At 66.3% G+C, this 17537-nt stretch overlaps 1 protein-coding gene across 5 annotated transcripts; it reads right to left on the bottom strand.

Moving 5' to 3' along the window:
* Positions 1-1580: 1580 nt before the first annotated feature.
* Positions 1581-11907, bottom strand: SH3BP1 (SH3 domain binding protein 1). 5 transcript variants are annotated; one of them, XM_051841139.2, is made up of 19 exons: positions 11684-11903; positions 11406-11547; positions 10613-10655; positions 10227-10331; positions 9444-9520; positions 9131-9242; positions 8978-9054; positions 8516-8660; positions 7649-7717; positions 7429-7519; positions 7032-7177; positions 6471-6582; positions 6193-6274; positions 6027-6107; positions 5673-5789; positions 4633-4730; positions 4224-4389; positions 3189-3286; positions 1777-2429 (listed from the first exon to the last, which is right to left on the bottom strand). In XM_051841139.2, the coding sequence occupies exons 4-19, from the start codon at positions 10239-10241 to the stop codon at positions 2023-2025; spliced, it is 1893 nt and encodes a 630-aa protein (XP_051697099.1). In that variant the 5' UTR covers positions 10242-10331; positions 10613-10655; positions 11406-11547; positions 11684-11903; the 3' UTR covers positions 1777-2022. The 5 variants fall into 5 exon arrangements, with proteins under 5 accessions (XP_069909016.1, XP_051697099.1, XP_051697098.1 ...); XM_070052915.1 differs by lacking the exon at positions 11406-11547 and having other exon boundaries at positions 1581-1904; positions 3172-3283; positions 11684-11907; XM_051841138.2 differs by lacking the exon at positions 11406-11547 and having other exon boundaries at positions 3189-3283; positions 11684-11905.
* Between the last annotated feature and the right edge of the window lie 5630 nt (positions 11908-17537).

Raw genomic sequence — 17537 nt, 5'->3', positions numbered from 1 at the left:
TGGCACACTGGTTAGCCGCCGTGTGCGGTGCTGGCCTCCCATATCGGGTCCCTGTTTCAGCCCCAGGGTCTCCACTTCCAGTCCAGGTGCATTCCTGCAAATGCACCTGGGAAAGCAGCCATCGATGGCCCAAGTGCTTGGGTCACCCACATGAGAGCCCAGCCCAGCTGCTGCGCCATTTGAAGAGTGGACCAGCAGATGGAAGCTCGCGCTCTCTCTCCTCTATCGCTCTTTCAAATAACAGGAGTCAGTGCTATGGCATAGTGGGTAAAGCCACCACCTGCATTATGCGACGCAGTAGAAGATGGCCCGAGTGCTTGGGCCCCTGCACCTGCATGGGAGATCCGGAAGAGGCTTCTGGCTCCTGGCTTTGGATCCACGCAGCTCCGGCCATTGTGGCCATTTGGGGAGTGAACCGGCAGATGGAAGACCTCTGTGTGTGTGTGTGTGTGTGTGTGTGTATGTGTGTGTATGTGTGTGTCTGCCTCTACCTGTCCGTAACTCTGCCTTTCAAACAAATGAATAAATCTTTATTTAAAAACCCACACATGTGGGGAGGGCATTATATGATGCAGGGGGCTAAGCTGCCAGTTGGGACGCCCACCTGCATCCCCTGTCAGGGCGCCAGTTCAAGTGCCAGCTGCTCCACTTCCCACCCAACTCCCTGCTAATTTACCTGGGGTCAGTCGATAACAGCAAGGCCTTGGGGCTCAGCCATGCACATGGAGTTCCTGGCCCCTGGCTTCAGCCTGACCCAGGCCGCCTGGGGAGCGACCCAGCAGGTGCAAGATGTGCGTGGCTCTGCTTCTCAAGTTGGTGAAAATTAACAAGCATGAAAATGCACCCTGATGTGTGGCAGGAGCCCAGAGCTTCTGATGTAATTGTTTAGAGTGGGCCCTGGGGGTCATTGGGTTGGTTTGTCTGGTTGTTAATTACAGGGAATCCACTATGAGGTCAGGGTGGACAAGAACCGGGCTCGCCAGCCAATGGCCCAGGGCTGGTGTGGCGGCCCAGCCGCCCGGGGCCTGGCTGTGGGAATGGAGGCTACTGACATGGAGGAAACCGTTTCGCACGGAGCTGGATCAGGAGTGGAGCAGCCGGGTTTTGAACCAGCGTTCCAGGGTGGGATGCCGGCGTCGCAGGCACGAGGGCCCCCACCCTGGCCGTTACCTACGTGGTCTCCTCGGCCTGGAATGTCCCTGCTTTCCAACTTTGTCACTCGGAGGCTGGCACCCCCCTCTGCATCAGTCTGAGAGAGGTGGCCCACCCCTAACTGGGACCCCAGTGCCATGACAGGTCGGGTCTCTGGTCTATTTCCAGAAGCTCCTCGGGTGTCCAGGCGAGTCCGGGAGCTGGCCCAGGGCCTCAGGGGAGCTGTGGACACAGCAGCCCTGCTCCTCGGGGGGCCCTCCCTGCCTTCTCCCGGGTTGTGGGGGGACAGCAGCGGCCAGTGCGTGTTCAGAGGTGGTACTCGGTGTTTAGAGGAGCGTCTCGTCCGACCCTCGGAGCTGCGCCTCTGCAGGCCCAGCTCACAGATGCCAGGCTGCCCGGCCTCAGCAGACCTGGGTTCCAATCCCAGGCCCGTGCCTTGCCCGCTACGACCCTGGCACCTTGGCAAGCCACGCCGTTCTGGGCGAGACGGGCAGGGGCGCCGCCTCCCTGGGAGGAGACGGGACGGCGCTGCGTGCGGCACTGGGATAGGAGGCCGCGTCCCTCCCACTGTAGGCACGTGGCTTCGGAAGTGCAAAGAAAGTGGAACGACCCCTTGGCAGCTGCTCCAGTTTGGTCCAAAATAATTTATTGCTCAGCCTTACAAAAAATATGTCAGCAAGAGAAAAATAAAAATCCCCCGGGAGCAGGCAAGCCTTCCTTCCTTCCTTCCTGCCCGTGGCTCCCCTGGGCCCCTGCCAGAGGGGGAGTCGGCGGGGGGTCCCCCAGCCCTCTCCCGCCCCGGGGGCCGACCCAGCGGGCACCGAGGCACTTGTGGGCAAAGGCTGCAGGTGGCGAGGAGGGGACGGCCCCTCAGTCGGTCTCTGAAGCAAGGCTCCGGGGCCGGGGCTGAGGCGGCACAGCCGGGGCGGGGGGGGTCCCAGCGACAGCCTCCGGGGCCCCTCCCTCCTCTCCAGTTCCCTCCTCTCCGCTGAGAGAGACGGGGCTGTGCGGGCTGTGCACGGCTGGCCCCGGGGAGCCGGGGCTGGGGGAGGCCGGGGAACGCCGGCTGTGACGCCGGGCGGGCAGGGGGGGCACGGGGGGCAGCGGGGGTGGCACCGTGGGGGCCCGGAGGTTGCTGCCAACCAGGCGGCGGGGCAGAGCTCGGGGGGTCCCGGGGCTGCCGGAGCCAGGGGGCAGGGGTGGAGCTGGAGGGGAAGAGCGGGCGCTGGCAACCTGGGGGGGCGGCATGGTGGGCCGGGCGGGCGCGGGGCGCTTGGCTGTGGCAAGGAATGGGAGGGAGGTTACGTGTCTGTGTTGTGCAAGCTCCACCCACATGCTCATCCCACCGCTGGTCTCCCTTTACACCTGTCCCCTGGAAGGCCCCAAGACCACCCTAGAAGAGCACCCTCCCTATGGCCAGCCTCTGCTGACCCATCCTCCAGTTTTACTCTCTTCACGTGGCTTTCTGTGCTCGGAACGGACCTTGTCGGTTTCTATCTTCCCGTTCACCGCCCACCTCCCTCACCAGCACAGACACCGAGGGGGTGTCGGCCGCCACTGCACCGGGCAGGGAGTGGGTGTCTGCCCACACGGTGTCCCTGCTGACACCTGGGTCTGTTCTCCTCTGAGAAGCCCACCAGGACTGCCCCCACCCAGCTCTCCAAGGTCCCACTGCACAGTTTCAATGTCACGAGGCAGCCAACAGCGCCCTGGGAGGCTCCAGGTCTCCCCATCCTGACCACCTGGCCCCCTCCCTAGCCCACCGAAGATCCTCGCCCTTAGACCTCGGGCCGCTGTCGCCCAGGCTCCAGCTGCTGGCGCTCCGTGTGGGCCACAGCCAGGTGCGCACAGCCATCGTGTGTCCCCTCCGGCAGCTAAGACAGGGACGCCACGGGCCCAGGTCCCGGCAGAGAACATGAACCAGGCAGCACCTGGGCTTCGTCCCCCTGGTTCCTGGCCTCCCTGGCTGGCTGAACACTCTGCGGGGCCGGGGTACCATCCCCCACCGGCCCACCCCACGCTCCTCCCCAACTCACTCCTCCGAGCCGTATCCTCTGCCGGGACAGCCGTCTCTGGGGGGCTTCTGCTGACCTTGGGGGAGGCTGGTCTGGGGGGCGCGTCCAGGTCTGTCCTGCTGCAGGGAGGGGAGGCGGGAGGCAGGCAAGGTCACCTCCCCGGAAGCTGCCTGCGATCTTGGGGAGCTCCCGGCTGCCAGGTGGAGTCTGAGCTGTCCCATAGCTTGCTCCCCGCCACCTGTGGCTCCGTCTGGGATCTGCCTCTGGCCAGGCCCCCCAGAGAAGACGCTTCCAGCACTGGCCAGGTTTGCATACTGCGCCGCAGCATGGTCCCCATGGGGCTGGGAGGCCACCCCCACTGCCTACAGTGGCCCCCTGTAAGCTCACTGACGGGATGAAGCAGTGAGCAGGTGAGCCTCGCTTCCCAGGGGGTCTGTACTCAGCTCCCTTCCCGCACGGCCCGCTTCTACCCTGCAGCGCGAGCTCTGTGTGTCTGAGATTCACGGCTCTGGCCAGGGCAGCCTGCAGGACACTGGACAACACCTGCTCGGTTCGGAGGCCACAGGACCCCCAGAAGTCCTTCCGGGTTCAAAGGCTGGAAGGTTTTTACAAATTCCACAATGGCCGCCTCTCTGGTTCCCTAAGTTCCCAGGGCCTGCAAAAGTGCCTGGCGAGTAGCAAGTACTCAACAAACAGGCAAACTGCGCGGAGTCCGCAACCTGCCCACTCCTGACGGGCAGGCCTGGTGCTCGGATAAACGGAATGGCACAGCCTGCCCTCGGTACCCACTGAGGACTGCGCTCCGTGCGGACGCCGAAATCCGCCACAGTGCAGTCACTTCTCCATTACTTAGGACACCTGTCACCAGGCAAAGGCTACCTACACGGTAGTTACGCTCCATTGTTCAGGGAATAAGTAGGAAGGAAAAAAATGCGTGGTCGACCACAGGACCAACCGTAATTACATCCCCCAATCCGCTGCTCCAAGCTGAGACTTGGGGCCTGGGGCCGGACACCGGCGGGGCCAGCAGAGGGGCGAGTCCCGCCCGGTCCTCACCTTTCTCTGGAGGTCACTGCGGCCGGGGCTGGAGCGGGAGCTGGAGCCGGGGTGGCGGCTGGGACGGGCCCGGCGGTGGGTGGCAGCTCCCCCGAGGCCGGCCTGGCCCCGACCTCGTCCGGCGGGGCGAGGGCCGAGAAGAGGCCCGACACGTTGAAGTTGACGTCTGTGGGTGGAGGAGCAAGTCTTCCACTCAGGTCTGCCAGCCCCCGGCCGAAGCCCCTGTGCCCGCCAGGGCCCCCTCCCCACTCCCCTGCAGTCGGCTGGGCTGCGCTTTGAAACCGGGGCTCAGAGTGGAGACGCAGCTCCGTCCAGGCGTCACTGCGTGTCCACGGGGCTGCCGGGCCGGGGGCTGGGCGCGGGGGGCACGGAGGTGGGCAGGGGCTGGGCACGCGGGCAGGAGCCTCACCTCCAGGGAACAGAGTGTCCGCGCTCTGGATCAGAGCCTCGACCACACCCACCACCTGGATGGAAGACACCGAAGCCGCGTCCAGCTGGGCCTGGTCCCTGGCACAAGGGAGACAAAGTCACCTGCCTGGCCGAGTCGAGTGACCCCAGCTCTGTCTCGCCTGGCGCTGGGCACTGGGGGCCTGGGGACCAATCACACGGAGTACCAGGCTCTAAAAGGCTCACAGATCACAGGTCAGAGGCACGTGCGTGGCTCACGCGGCCCATGCTCCCCTTCCTCCATCCACGACAGACATCACTAGTTAATCGCCGACCCTTTTCCAAGGTGTACTTGGATCTACACAGCCTCCCAGGGCAACCACACTGAGCAGTAGACGGAATCTTTGTGCCGTCTGTGGCCCGGTGAGTGCTAACAACCTCCACGCATCACAGCGCTTTCTGGTCTCAAAGCACTTCCCGGGGAGGTACCACTGGGCATGGCCACAGCCCGCATAGAGCGCTGGGTTCCAGTCCTGACTCATGCGCACCCTGGGAGGCAGTGGGTGTTGGCTCCGGTGGCTGGGAGCCACCCACCTGGGAGACCCGCTTGGAGCTCCTGGCTCCCAGCTTCGGCCTGGCCCAGTCCTGGCTGTCGCAGGCATTTGGGGAGTGAACCAGCAGACGGGAGTTCTCCCTCTCTTCCTCTCTGCCTTCCAAATTACTTCGGCAATAAACACGCAAGCAGATGTCCTCACGCACTGTCTCCTGGTTCCCTCTCATTCCCAGCCCCTCAAAGCATGTGTAAATCCCCCCAAGTTACAGACGAGCAAGTGGAGGTTTGGGGAGTGCCTTCCCCGGGCCCAGCTCTGGGAGGAGGCGGGTGGGGGCCAGAACCAGTTACCCAGAATGCCCAAGGCCTGAGCCCTGGGGGTGCCGACCGCATGTTCCCGACGGCAGTTCTGGCAACAGCAGCGGCTCGACCCAGGCCCCCGCCCCCGCCGTGGGGAAGCCGCGAGTGGGGGCTCCCTCCGCTGCCGCCCCGCCCCGCCCCGCGGCCCTCACCCTTCCTTCTCGGGCGGCCACAGCAGGTTGGGCCCCAGCACGATGGCGATGTTGCTGGGCGTCATCTTGTTCACCTCCTGCTCCTCGGCCAGCCGCGCCAGGAACTTCATCAGGTACCTGGCGGCGGGAGGGGGGCTGAAGCCAGGGGGAGGGCACCCCTGGGGTCCGGGCATTTCCCAGGAGGGGAAGAGCTGCCAACAAGGGGGGGGCGGAGCCACTTGGCGGGCTGGGCTGGGCTGGGCGCCCTCCGGCCTCCCAGGCCGAGGTGGCAGGTGGCTCCAAGGGTCCCAGGGGCTGCTTGTCCCCGCGTCAGCACGGCACAAGACACGGCTCAGGCCGCAGCGGCAGGCTCACCTGAGGTTGTTTCGGTTGTCACGGGGCAGGCGGCCGCACACCTCCTGCAGGGCCTCCAGCCGCGCGCCCGGCTCCTTCAGGCTGAGGGGCAGAGAGAGCAGGTGAGCCAGCCCCGGCCAGGCCCCGGCATCACCTGCTTCCCGCTGCCCCTTCCCCGCGGCCTCACCTCGCTGCCCTCATCCAATCGTCATAGAGGTCAAAGGTCATCAGGGGCTCTGGCAGCTCCCGCAGGTAGGACTTGAGGGCACCTGCCGTGGGGACGGGGGCGGGTCAGTGCCCAGCCTGACTCCGGCCCTGGCTTGCATGGAGCCAGGTCTGAGTTTCTTTGGGTCACGGGTGCTTTTGGGAAAGTGAGGGTTTTATCCCGGCCCGGGGAGCAGGGAGTTCACGGGGATCCTTTCAGGCAGCTGTGCCCCGCCCCCCACACCCCCCAGCATCGGGCACCTGCCACGGCGTGGGGGTCGGAACAGAACTCCTCCAGGCTGCCCGGGTCTGAAGCCATGGTCTGCTTGAGCCGCTTTAGCACGGAGGCCCCGGCGGCCAGCCGGAAGAGGCCCTGAGTGCGAGAGGACAAGAGGGGGTCATGGGGGGCGCGAGGCAGGCTCAGCGGCGCCCCCAATCTGTGGGCGCCCTCAACTCCCAAGGTCCAGCAGAACTTGGGGCAAAGGGTGGGGGCTGGGGAGGATGGCGGGACACGGCGGGGAGGAAGGGGCCTGGGCTCTGTCCTGGCCTCAGGAGGTGAGCCAGGGGACAGGCAGGGGCCAGCGCGCAGCAGCCATGGCTCAGGGTTCTCACGAGCCACTTGGGCCGATTTCCCTCTGCCTCCGTCCTTCCTTATAAAACAGAGCCCTGAGGTCAGTGGGGTCACTAAGGGGAGCCAGGAATGCAAAGGGCCCACAGCGTGGTGCCTGGCCCAGCCGGGCACGGGGACAGGGTCGGCTCAGCGCCAGGAGGCCATGCCTTCTGCTGGGACAGGGGACGGCACGAGGGCCCCAGGGGCCCCACCTCCTCCTTCATGCCCTCCGAGAGCAGCATCAGGACGCAGGCCTCGATGGGCAGGGCGATGGCGCGGCCCAGCTCCTGCAGGTGCGTCCCCAGCGACACCCCATACACCCTGGAGAAGGGGGCGGCCGTCATCGAGGGGGAGGGGTCTGCAGGGACGAGACAGATCAGAGGCCCGGGGCCGCCCACCCCAGACACACACTCTCCCCACACCCGACCCCCGTGTCTGCCCTAGGCCTGGCCGCCACCTCCCCGCTCCACCTCCCAGCTCTGGCTCTGGTCCTGCTCCCTTGCTCCCCTCACCCCCACAGCAGCAGAAGCGACCTCGCCATCAAAGTCACGCCCAGGCCTCCCCCACTCCCAGCTCCTCCGTGGCTCCCCGGGGCGGGGCCACCCCCACCTGCTTGGCTGTGGTTCTCCCTCAGCTCAGACAGGGCTGTGTCCAGGGAGCTCAGCGACCTGCGGTGGTAATCAGCTTGAATCTCCAGGAGCTGTGGGGACAAAGGGCCACCCCCAGGGGCAGTGAGGACAGCTGCGGCCCCGTTCTCCCTGCCGCCGCCCCAGGGCTCGGGCACCCGGCCCCTCAGCTGCGCGCGGCCACGGCGCGGTCCTGGGGTCACCTGAATGAAGTAGTTGGCGTAGGAGTCCTCCTTGGTGGCAAAGTGGTACAGGTCGGCCAGGTACTCGTCCTTGGGGACAGAGCAGGGGGAAGCCCACCCAGTGAGTGGGGGGCCGGCAGGGGTCCGTGACCCACCCCAGGCCACACAGCTGCACTTGCGGTCCCAGCCAGCTGGCCGCCCTCAGCGGAGGTTTGTGCTTGGGACCGGCTCAAGAAACCCCTGCAGCTCCTGGGGGCTTCAGCCTCTCAGCCCCATCTCTGTGTCTCCACCTCCTTAGCACAGCGCCCCATCCTCACTCTTTGCTCACTCACGCACTCATCAAATGCACCCGCCTCCCGGGGGGCATGGCCGCGGTGTAGACAGAGGCGGCTATGCAAGGGGTGTAGACAGAGATTGTGCATGTGGTATAGACAGAGACAGCTGTGCCCGCGGTATAGACAGAGGCAGTTCCAAGGTCAGGGCCAAGAATGCAGACCCTGGAGCCTGGCTGCCAGGGTTCAAACCCCAGCTCTGCTGCCCCCCCAGCTCAGTAGCCTTGAGCAAGTCACGTCACCTCTCTGAGCCCATTTCTGCCCCCCTGAGTCAGGGACAGAACCCACCCCCGCACCCTCACCCCCCAGGGAGCCCCTGCACCCTCACCCCCAGGGAACCCCCTGCACCCTCACCATCCTGGGAGCCCCCGCACCCTCACCCCCAGGGAACCCCACCGCACCCTCACCCCCCAGGGAACCCCCCCGCACTCTCACCCCCAGGGAACCCCCCGCACCCTCACCCCCCAGAGAATCCCCCCGCACCCTCACCCCCCAGAGAATCCCCCCGCACCCTCCCCCCCCCCCGGGAGGCCCCTGTGCCACACCCCGCACCCACCTTGCATTGCTGCACCCTCCTCTTCAGCTCCTCCTCCTCCTCCTTCAGTGTCTCCACCTTGTTGGCTGCCGTGGTGTGGCTGTGGCTGCTCGGGCCGCCGCCCAGCCCTTGACTGCTACCTGAGTTCTTGGCTGCCTGGCTGAGCCTGGGGAAGACCCCGAGGTGGGGCGGTCACTGGCTTGTCCAGCGGGGCTGCAGACCTCAGAGCTCCCTGGCCACGGGGGCGCGGGGGCGCTCCCTGGTGGCGCCTTTGGTAACTACAGCCATCCAGGGATCTGGTGGGGACTGTTTACAGCTCCCCTAAGCTTCGGGGTCACCACAGCTGTCACGTGCATGTACCGCATCACACGTGCGGGCCCTGCAGCATCCTCCCCCTGTGGCAAGGGCCTCCAGCTCCGTGGCCAGCCCTGTGGCGTGACCTGGTGCGGCCCCTCCCCCCGCCCCGGCGGCGGAGGCGCGCACCTGCTCTTGAGGGCGTTCCAGTCCGACACGAGCTTCTGCAGGCTCTTCTTGTGCTTGAGGATGGCCGGCAGCTCCTCCTGGGGCGGATGTGGGGAGGGCTCAGTGGGCAGGAGGAGGGGGCGCGAGGGGCCGCGGGCGCGGGGGCTCAGTCACCTCACTCAGCCTGCTGAGTGGCTGCAGGACATCCCTCTCCAGCGTCATCTCGAACTCAGCCAGGATGCGGGCCAGCTGGTTCTGGATGGCACAGCTCATCTCCAAGGCTTTCCTGGGGACGGAGCGCCCAGTGGGCCCAGGCTCGCCGGGCCCCGCGTCCATCTGCAAATGCTCAGGGGGCACCCCTCCCAGCTCTCCGCCAATCCCACCAGGCCCAACGCCCTCCCAGGCCTGGCCACCCTCCCTGACCCCCACACTGTCACTGTCCCCACCAGAGGGGCCCCCTCCCAGCCCGACTGCGTCGTGAGCTCACCCCATGCTGGAGTCAGGGTCCAGCTCCTTGAAGCTCTCGGCCATCGTGGTGGACAAAGCCATGAGAGGAAGCTTCTTCTGCAGGGGGCGGGGCAGACGGCCGTGAGCCTGACAGCTGGACTCCCACCCCCCTGTCCGAGCCATTGGGTCAGCCCCGGGACAGGGGACGAGGGAGCCCAGGAGGGCCACAGCCACAGATGAGTCCCTGGGTGACCCCAGACACGGTGGCAAGGGGAGGGCCCTGGACAAGAAGGAGGGGCCGAGCTCTCCCAGGCTGGCAGAGGGCACGAAGCCTGCTCAGGTCACAGGGTTGGAGGAGCCTGGCTCACACCCTCCAAGGCCGCCTGCCCACGGTGTCCTGGCCACACGGAGTCCCACACATGCGCTCCCCCGACCCCCCTGAAGGCATGGGAGCCCCAGCTTTGGGGTCCGGGCAAGCAACTCGCCGTGAGCCCCCACTTCCTCCTCTAGGGCCTTGCCAGCGCTCAGCGCGGCCAGGCATGCATGCGTCTTAGCGACGGCCTAGCAGGAATCAGCGAGCATCCCTCAAGATCCAGCCCCAATGCCACTTCCTCCAGGAAGCCCTCGCGGGCTGCCCCACGGAGCACAGGCAGACTGCAGAGGGTGGGGAGCCATGCAGAAGGAGGCAGCGTCAGGAAAGGCACGGGGAAGACACAGGGCCTCGGGACAGGGCAGTCGCCAGGCCCTCGGTGCCAGCGGCTCCCACTGGCAGGGAAGCCCGGGGCCCCCTCGGAGCTCAGCCCCTGCCCGCTGGGACCCTCACCACTCTCTTGTCCATGTCCGCCCCACTCTGGCCTTGCAAACACGCCTGCAGCCGTTTGTGCACATTGTGGGCAGCACGCTTGGCGGGCTCCAGCCGCTGCTCCACCTGGGGGGGTGTGGGGAGGCAGGGGTGTGTGTGGGGAGGCAGGGGTGTGTGTGGGGAGGCAGGGGTGGAGGATTATGGGAGGCTGTTATGCCACGACATCCCCACCCCCAGCCGCAACCAGGAGCTGGAGCCACCTTCAGTTCCCTCCTCCTGGGGATCTGGTGGCCAGCAGAGTTGGGGAATGACTCAACCTGGGTCCCCAGCTGGTGTCCCCGCCCTGCCCTGGCTCTGACAGCCTGCGTGGGCTTGTCTTCCCACCCGCTGCCGGCCCAGGCACGTACCTGCAGCAGGTCCTCGCCCAGGAACTCGGCTGTCTCCGGCGTGCTGCGGGACAGCTTTAGCTCAGCACCCCCCCCAGTTTTGGAAGCCCCCTGCCTCCCCCTGCCCCCCAGCTGCGTGCAGGGCCTCTCCCAGGTGGGCCCACCCTGGGTGGCCCGGCAGCCTCATCCCAGTCGGAGCACATTCCAGGGGCAGCACATTCCACAGGGCGGCACGGGCCTTCCTCCACCCAGGGCCGTGTCCTCGCCGGCTGGGCAGGGGGCGGCTCTCCTCTGCCCACCCCTCACATCATCAGCCCCCCAAGAAGAAGTGCCGGAGCTGCTGCCTGGGCTGTCACTCACAGGGACTCTGCACTGTAGCTGCAGGCAGGGCTGCCCAGGGCGGGCCCTGGGCCCCTGCTGTGTCCCCAGCAGGCACTGGGGTCTGTGCTGGCGGGAGGCCACAGCAGGTCCGGGGACACCCAGCCCCTGCCCTGGCCCACAGAATGGGGAACTCTGGAGGCTGGGGGAAGAGGAGCGGCGGCGACAGGCCCTCAGCGCCTCCCCGGACTTCCGGCCTCCCCTCCACCAGCTCCGGGCTGAGGTGAGAACCCGGGGACCTGAGTGTGTTTTCCACCTGAGCCTGGAAAAGCAGAAGCAGCTGGGGCGGGGGAGGGGGCACTGCAAGGAGGCCCCTCCTCCCGCCAGGCCAGGCCCCTGCCTCCTCCCCTCCCCCAAGGGCTGGGGCCCCCGCGTCCACCCCTCCCCTTCCTCCAGCCGGCAGAGGGGCTTCGCTGTGGCCACTGTCCTAGCCGACCTGGGAGGCCGGGGAGGCTCATGGAGGCAGAGCGGTCCCAGCGCCCTGGGCCGGCCTCTTCTGCCCAGGGAGCCCCTCCAGTCAGGCGCGGGGGCGCCCCTTCCCGCAAAGGCCAGTCCGCTCCTCCTGGGAAGTGGGGTGGCTCCGGGGAGAGAGAAAAAGAGCAGGACTCAGGCCGGCCACAGCGCTGCCCAGCCGCCTCCCCCGCCACACGCGCCCCTCGACGCCCCTTCGGGTCCCGCGGCGGGGAGTGGGCGCCGCCGGGGGCTGGCACTCACCGTCCCAAGCTGCCCGTCTGGGCCAGCTGCCGCATGCGGTGCAGCTGCCGCTTCATCATCTTGGGGGCGGCGGCGGGTTGTGGGTCGCGCTCGGGGGGTCGAGGGCCCGGGCAGCCCCCAGCCCAGCCTGCCTGGCCGCCGCGGCGCTCGCTTCCTGGGCCACGGGCTCGCTCGCCGCCGCTGCCGCCGCCGCCGCCGCCGCCGCCGCCGGCTGCCTCCTCCCCCACTCGCGGCTCCGCCCCGGCCCCCAGGTCACTCCTCTCTCCGAGTTCGCCTCCTCGCTCTCCCCAGGCTTCCGGGCCCCCCGCCCGCCCGCCCGGCCGTCCACAGGTGGTGCTGGCGCGCGCGCCCGGCGGGCGGCGGGGAGCAGGTGAGCCGGCTCCGGCCGCCGCCTGCCGCCCGCGGGCCCCCGGGCAGAAGGGACCTTTGCCCCTGTCTTAAAGGGTAAAGAGGGCCTCGTGCTTAGGAGAGACAGGTCTTTGGGACCAGCGCTGGCCTGTCTGGGAGCTTGGGCACCCGGGGGATCCTGGGCCGGCTGCCTCCAACTACTGTCCTGGCCCAGCCGACCCTCAGCAGGGACCAGAGAGCCCACCCACTCCTCCAGCCTCCCAGCTCCAGGCTTCTGCTCCCCGGCCTCCTTTCGGGCGGGAGCCTGCACAGACCCCGCCCCTGCAGCCCCCACACCTATGGGCCCAGCCTGGACAGTCTCCTCCCCTTGCAGAGCCCTGCCTCTCTCCGCCCCGGGGAGGTGGGGGGGCTCAGCTCCATCTTTCCTCTCTGAAAGGCAACCAAGTGGGTGCTGCTGCCCACAGGGAGCAGGGGCTGACGGGCCCTCCCCCCAAAACAGAGCTGGGCATGCAGTAGGCGCTGCATAACTGCCTGTTAGTACAAGAGCCCCAGGTGCCCCCCGGGGGGGGGAACCACTGGAGCACCTACTGTGTGCTGATTCCCCCAATGGGCCCTTCGGACCCCTCTGTATTCCCAGTGCCCCCCCATCCCTGAGGGGAGACTTGAGCGGGCTCCCCCCCCCCCCACCGTGAGAGCCTCTGATTGGGGAACCAGAAGCTAAAGCCCACCTGGTGGAAGTGGGAGGGGCCAAGGAAGGGCCCTCTCCCACCTCCCCTTTCCCGCAAGGAGACGGGGGTAGGGGGGTGGGGGGGTGTTCCAGAAAGAAGGCAGGGCTTGGGGAATGAGAGAAACGCCAGCGCCCTGGGGTCCTCCTTGTTTGTTAAGATTTATTTACTTGAACATTGGAGTTACAGAGAGAGAGGGAGAGAGATTTTTCCATCCACTGGTTCACTCCCTGAATGGTCAAGACCAAGCCAAGCCAAAGCCAGGAGCCAGGAGCTTCATCTGGGTCTCCCGCGTAGCTGGCGGGGGGGCCCAAGCACCTGAGCCATCCTCCACTGGTTTTCTTTCTTTTTCTTTTCTTTTTTTTTTTAATTAAAGATGTATTTATTATTTGAAAGTCAGAGTTACACACAGAGAGAAGGAGAGGCAGAGAGAGAGAATCTTCCATCTGCTGGTTCACTCCCCAACTGGCCACAATAGCTGGAGCTGCGCTGATCCGAAGCCAGGAACCAGGAGCTTCTTCCGGGTCTCCCATGCAGGTGCAGGGGCCCAAGGACTTGGGCCATCTTCTACTGCTTTCCCAGGCCATAGCAGAGCGCTGGATCTAAAGTGGAGCAGCCAGGACTTGAACCGGTGCCTATATGGGATGCTGCCACTGCAGGCGGAGGCTTTACCTGCTATGTCACAGCACCAGCCCCTTCTCCACTGCTTTTCCCAGGCGCATTAGCAGGGAGCTGGATCGGAAGTGGAGCAGCCACTAGACCTGGCTCCTTGAAGTGGTGAGCTGGAGTTTGGAACGTGTGGGTTCCAGTCCTCTCCTCTCCACCTTCCCCACTGGTCAATCCCCAGACTTCCAGGTGGCCCCGTTTCCCTGGCCCTGCCATGGGCACAACCTACCGAGTGCAGCGTGAGGGCACTGGAGACGCCAGGCGCCGCCCCCCCCCTCCCTGCGCCTCCAAGTCTGTGGACTTCACTGTGCCCTCCCCTTCTGGCCCACACTGGGCCCGGGCCCTGCAGTTCCCCAGCTGCTCTGAAGGTCCCCGGAGGCCAGACTTGGACCCGTGTCCCCCCCCCCCCCCCCAGCTTGTCTAGGCTGAATTCTGGAGCTCTGGTCCGGCATGGGATCCATCCTCTGGGGCTGTCGCAGCAGCTGCCATGGAAGGGCTGGAGCCTCATGACCAGGTCCCCCTGCTCCGAGGTCCCCCCAGCCAGACCCAGGAGTCCTGGGCAGGAGACACGCCCAGCTCTGCTGGGCGTGACCTGGGTGGGGCTGCTGCGTGACTTGGCTGGGGACTGGGGACAAGTCAGGGCCTTTCCTGCTCAGACAGGGAGGTTGGATCCCAGCTATAATGCGAATCTTGAGGACTCAGAAGCTGCAGGCAACTGGTGCTGGGATCCTGGCGTTTTAGAACTGTGCGTGCAGACGGGGGACGTGAGCGGTCACCTGCCGAGCCTCCCGGGGCCCTTCCTCCAGGGCCTCCTGCCTGGGGCTCAGCTGGCTCTCGGTGAATCCCCTGGGCCCCTGCACTGGGCCGTGGTCTGGGGAGCGGACAGTCACGGCAGGTGACGGCACCGTCAATGGACGCTCAACTGTACCCTGCAGGCCGCTAGGACAGGGCCGACAGGTGCAGATGGACACAGCCGCAGGGTCAGCCTCTCGTGAGCTGGGTGGCCTGGGATGGTCCAGCTCATCTCTCGGAGGCCCAGTGTCTCCTGTGTGAAATGGAAACACAGCAGTAACTAGCTCAGTCCTCGGAAACATGCTGGCAGGGCCGGCGCTGTGGCATAATGGATAAAGCCGCTGCTTGCAGCGCCGGCATCCCATATGGGCACCAGTTCAAGTCCCGGCTGCTCCACTTCTGGTCCAGCTCCCTGCTAATGCACCTGGGAAAGCAGCAGGTGGCAGCCCAAGTGCTTGGGCCCCTGCATCCACGTGGGAGACCAGCATGGAGTTCCTGGCCTCTGGCTTCAGCCTGGGTTGTCCCTGGCCACGTGGGCATTTGAGGAATGAACCAGCAGATGAAAGCTCAGTCTCTCACTCTGTAATTCTGCCTTTCAAATAAATATTTTTTAAAAAAGAAGAGGACAATGCCTGGTAGTGTTTACCATCATTATTCAGTCCACCAGGTCAGGGATGGAAAACCTCTTCACCCCGGTTCTGCCTCTGTGACCCCCTACTGTGCTCAGCTGCCGTGGGTGGACCATGCAACGTATTGTCACGTGCCCTGGTACACCTTCCAGTGAGGCGGTGTCATTGCCCCATTTATTTGGGGGGGGTGGAGAGAGCGAGCTCGCCTGTCTGCTGGGTCACTCTCCGAACGCCCACAGTGGCTGGGGCCAGGGCCGGGGCAGGGGCTGGGCCGGGGCAGGGGCTGGGCCAGGGCCGGGGCAGGGGCTGGGCCGGGGCAGGGGCTGGGCCGGGGCAGGGGCAGGGGCCGGGCAGGGGCTGGGCAGGGGCTGGGCCGGGGCCGGGGCCAGGGCCGGGGCAGGGGCCGGGCAGGGGCTGGGCCGGGGCAGGGGCTGGGGCTGGAAGCGGGAATGCAATCCAGGTGTTGAGGTAGGAACTTAACCACTGGAGCCACTGCTGCGGCCTCCCAGGGCCTGCATCTCCCGACGGGAGGTGGCGCACCGACCAGCGTCCTAACTGCTGGGCCGAATGCCTGCCGGGCCCATCCCAGGCTCCTGCCCGAGGTGGCCGGCCGGCTGGCTGGCTGGCTGCTACAGGTTGACTTGGAAAGCCCATCGGGCCCACAAAAGCCCACAGCTGGCCTCCCGCAGAGCCCAAGTGCCCTGCCCGGGAACTCCGGCGGTGCTGCCCTTGGCCGGCCTCAACCTCTGTGGCTACATCAAGGGGCCCAGTGACCTCAGATTTGCCTGGGAAAACCTGTGACACCCCGGGTAGTGCCTGCTGGTGAAGCCGGAGTGGGATGTGGGCAGCGTGGCCAGTGGCCAGTGGCCAAGGCGGTGTAGCAAAAACAGCCCGTTTTAGACACGGGGATGAACTGCGTGCTTGTGGCCGCGTCGGTGCTGCCCGCTGAGTGGCGCCCCCCACCCCTCCCACACCTGCTTTCTGCAGCTCTGAGAACTGACTTTCCCCTCCCCAAGCTACAGGGACTTTCCAGGGAGCCCCGGGGCTGTGCACCCCTCACCACAGCCCCTGAGGAGGGCAGGCCGGGCTGACGGAGCAGTGGGTGGGGGTGGGGGCTCAGGAGGCAGGGGCAGTGTGACCCCGTAGTGGACACCTGCTCTTGAGCCTGTCCCGAGTCGCGAGGCCTTTATCTGAGCAGTGAGGGAACCAGAGACTGCAGGCAGCACCGTGGCATGCGCCAGGCCTGGGGCTGGCATCCCTGGTCCACCTGTGCTGGGCCTGTGCCCTGCCAGGAGGCACACAGAGAAGGCGGGTAGGGGGCACCAGGAGACCAGGTGGGGGCTGGTGCCCGGGCCGGCGGGGCCTCTCCAGCTCTCTTGGCTGCTGCGTGCCCGCGAGCAGCGTGTGCTGTGGTCGCTCAGAGTGAACTTCCACCTCTGCATGCGGCAGCGTGGCTTTGTGATGAGGGAAGTCCCACCGCTCTCGGTGTTGACACCCTGCCCAGCCCCTGAGAATGCCACAGCCCGGGGGCTGGACCGGCACAGGGCACCAACGGCTCGAGTCGGCATTTTTGACAGCCAGCCTTGGCGTTTGTCTTTCCCAGGCTATGAACATGTGTCATGGAGCAGTGGCCTCACGCTCTCGAGGGCGACCCCTGGTCCCCTACAGGGGGCTGCTGGTCGAGCAGGTGCACTGCCTCCCGGGCTATTTCCCACACACGATGGGCTTATGGAGCTGGAACCCCGGGAAGCTGGGGAGCAGCCATAAGTAGTGAGCAAGCCCTCCAGGCAGGGTGGCCAAGGGTCCTCCCCTCATGGGCCCCCATTCCAGGCTCTTTACAGGGTTCCTGTGGTACCTCATGTCCCCCCAGCTGTCAGGGTACAAGCAGCTGCTGGCTCACAAGTCTTTCCCAGCTGAGAAGAGTGGTGCCCGGCTCAAGGGCCACTCAAGCTAACACCAGCCGAGTGGACGGCCTGGACGTGGGTGGGGCCGCTGGCAAGGTGGAAGGGACCCTAGGCCTTGTGACACCCAAATCCTCCGAAGCTGGCAGTCTGGAGTCTCGCCCAAAACTGCCTGGAGGCCCTCAAAGCTCACCAGATCCTTCCTGGCTTCTGAAACAAGGAACCCGAAGGCCGGAAAGGGTGATGTCTTGATCGGAGCCACCCAGCAGGCGGGCGACCCAGCCCCCCACCCCCAGCCCCACCTGTCCCCACCCCAGGTCGACGTCACAGGACCTTAGAACTAGGTCACCCCTGGGAGGCGAGTCCTGCAGGGGGGTGGGAGGCCAGGGGCCCCACAGTGAGGGTCGGCCATCTGGGGCCTTGTCCAGGGTGGGAGCCACACCGCAGGTGCTGCTGGGGCCCACAGAGGGCCCCCGGCTCCTCCTGTGAGGGCCCCCGCACACAGGGGTCCCTCATTTGCTGATGAATGGAGGGGCACACAGCCAGGAAGCGCAGGCTGGGCCGCCCTCCAGCCTGGCTCGACCGTGGGTTTGCCCGCCAAGCTGCGATTGGGAAACAGTGCCTGAGCCAGTGAAAATGGCTCCGAGCGGGACTTCCCAGGGCCCTTCCTGGGCGCCGGGGCTCAGGAGGAATGGAGGGCTGCTTCCTGCAGAGCGGAGCGTGGCGGCGTGGCGCTGGCTGCCCTTGGCCGGAGCCCTCCTCCCCCGCTCTGCACGGTGGGCCTGCTACAGAG

This window comes from Oryctolagus cuniculus, chromosome 11, assembly GCF_964237555.1.
Source record: "Oryctolagus cuniculus chromosome 11, mOryCun1.1, whole genome shotgun sequence".
NCBI lineage: Eukaryota > Metazoa > Chordata > Mammalia > Lagomorpha > Leporidae > Oryctolagus > Oryctolagus cuniculus.
Note: the sequence above shows the minus strand (reverse complement) of the source record. Positions and strands in the feature narration are given on the sequence as shown.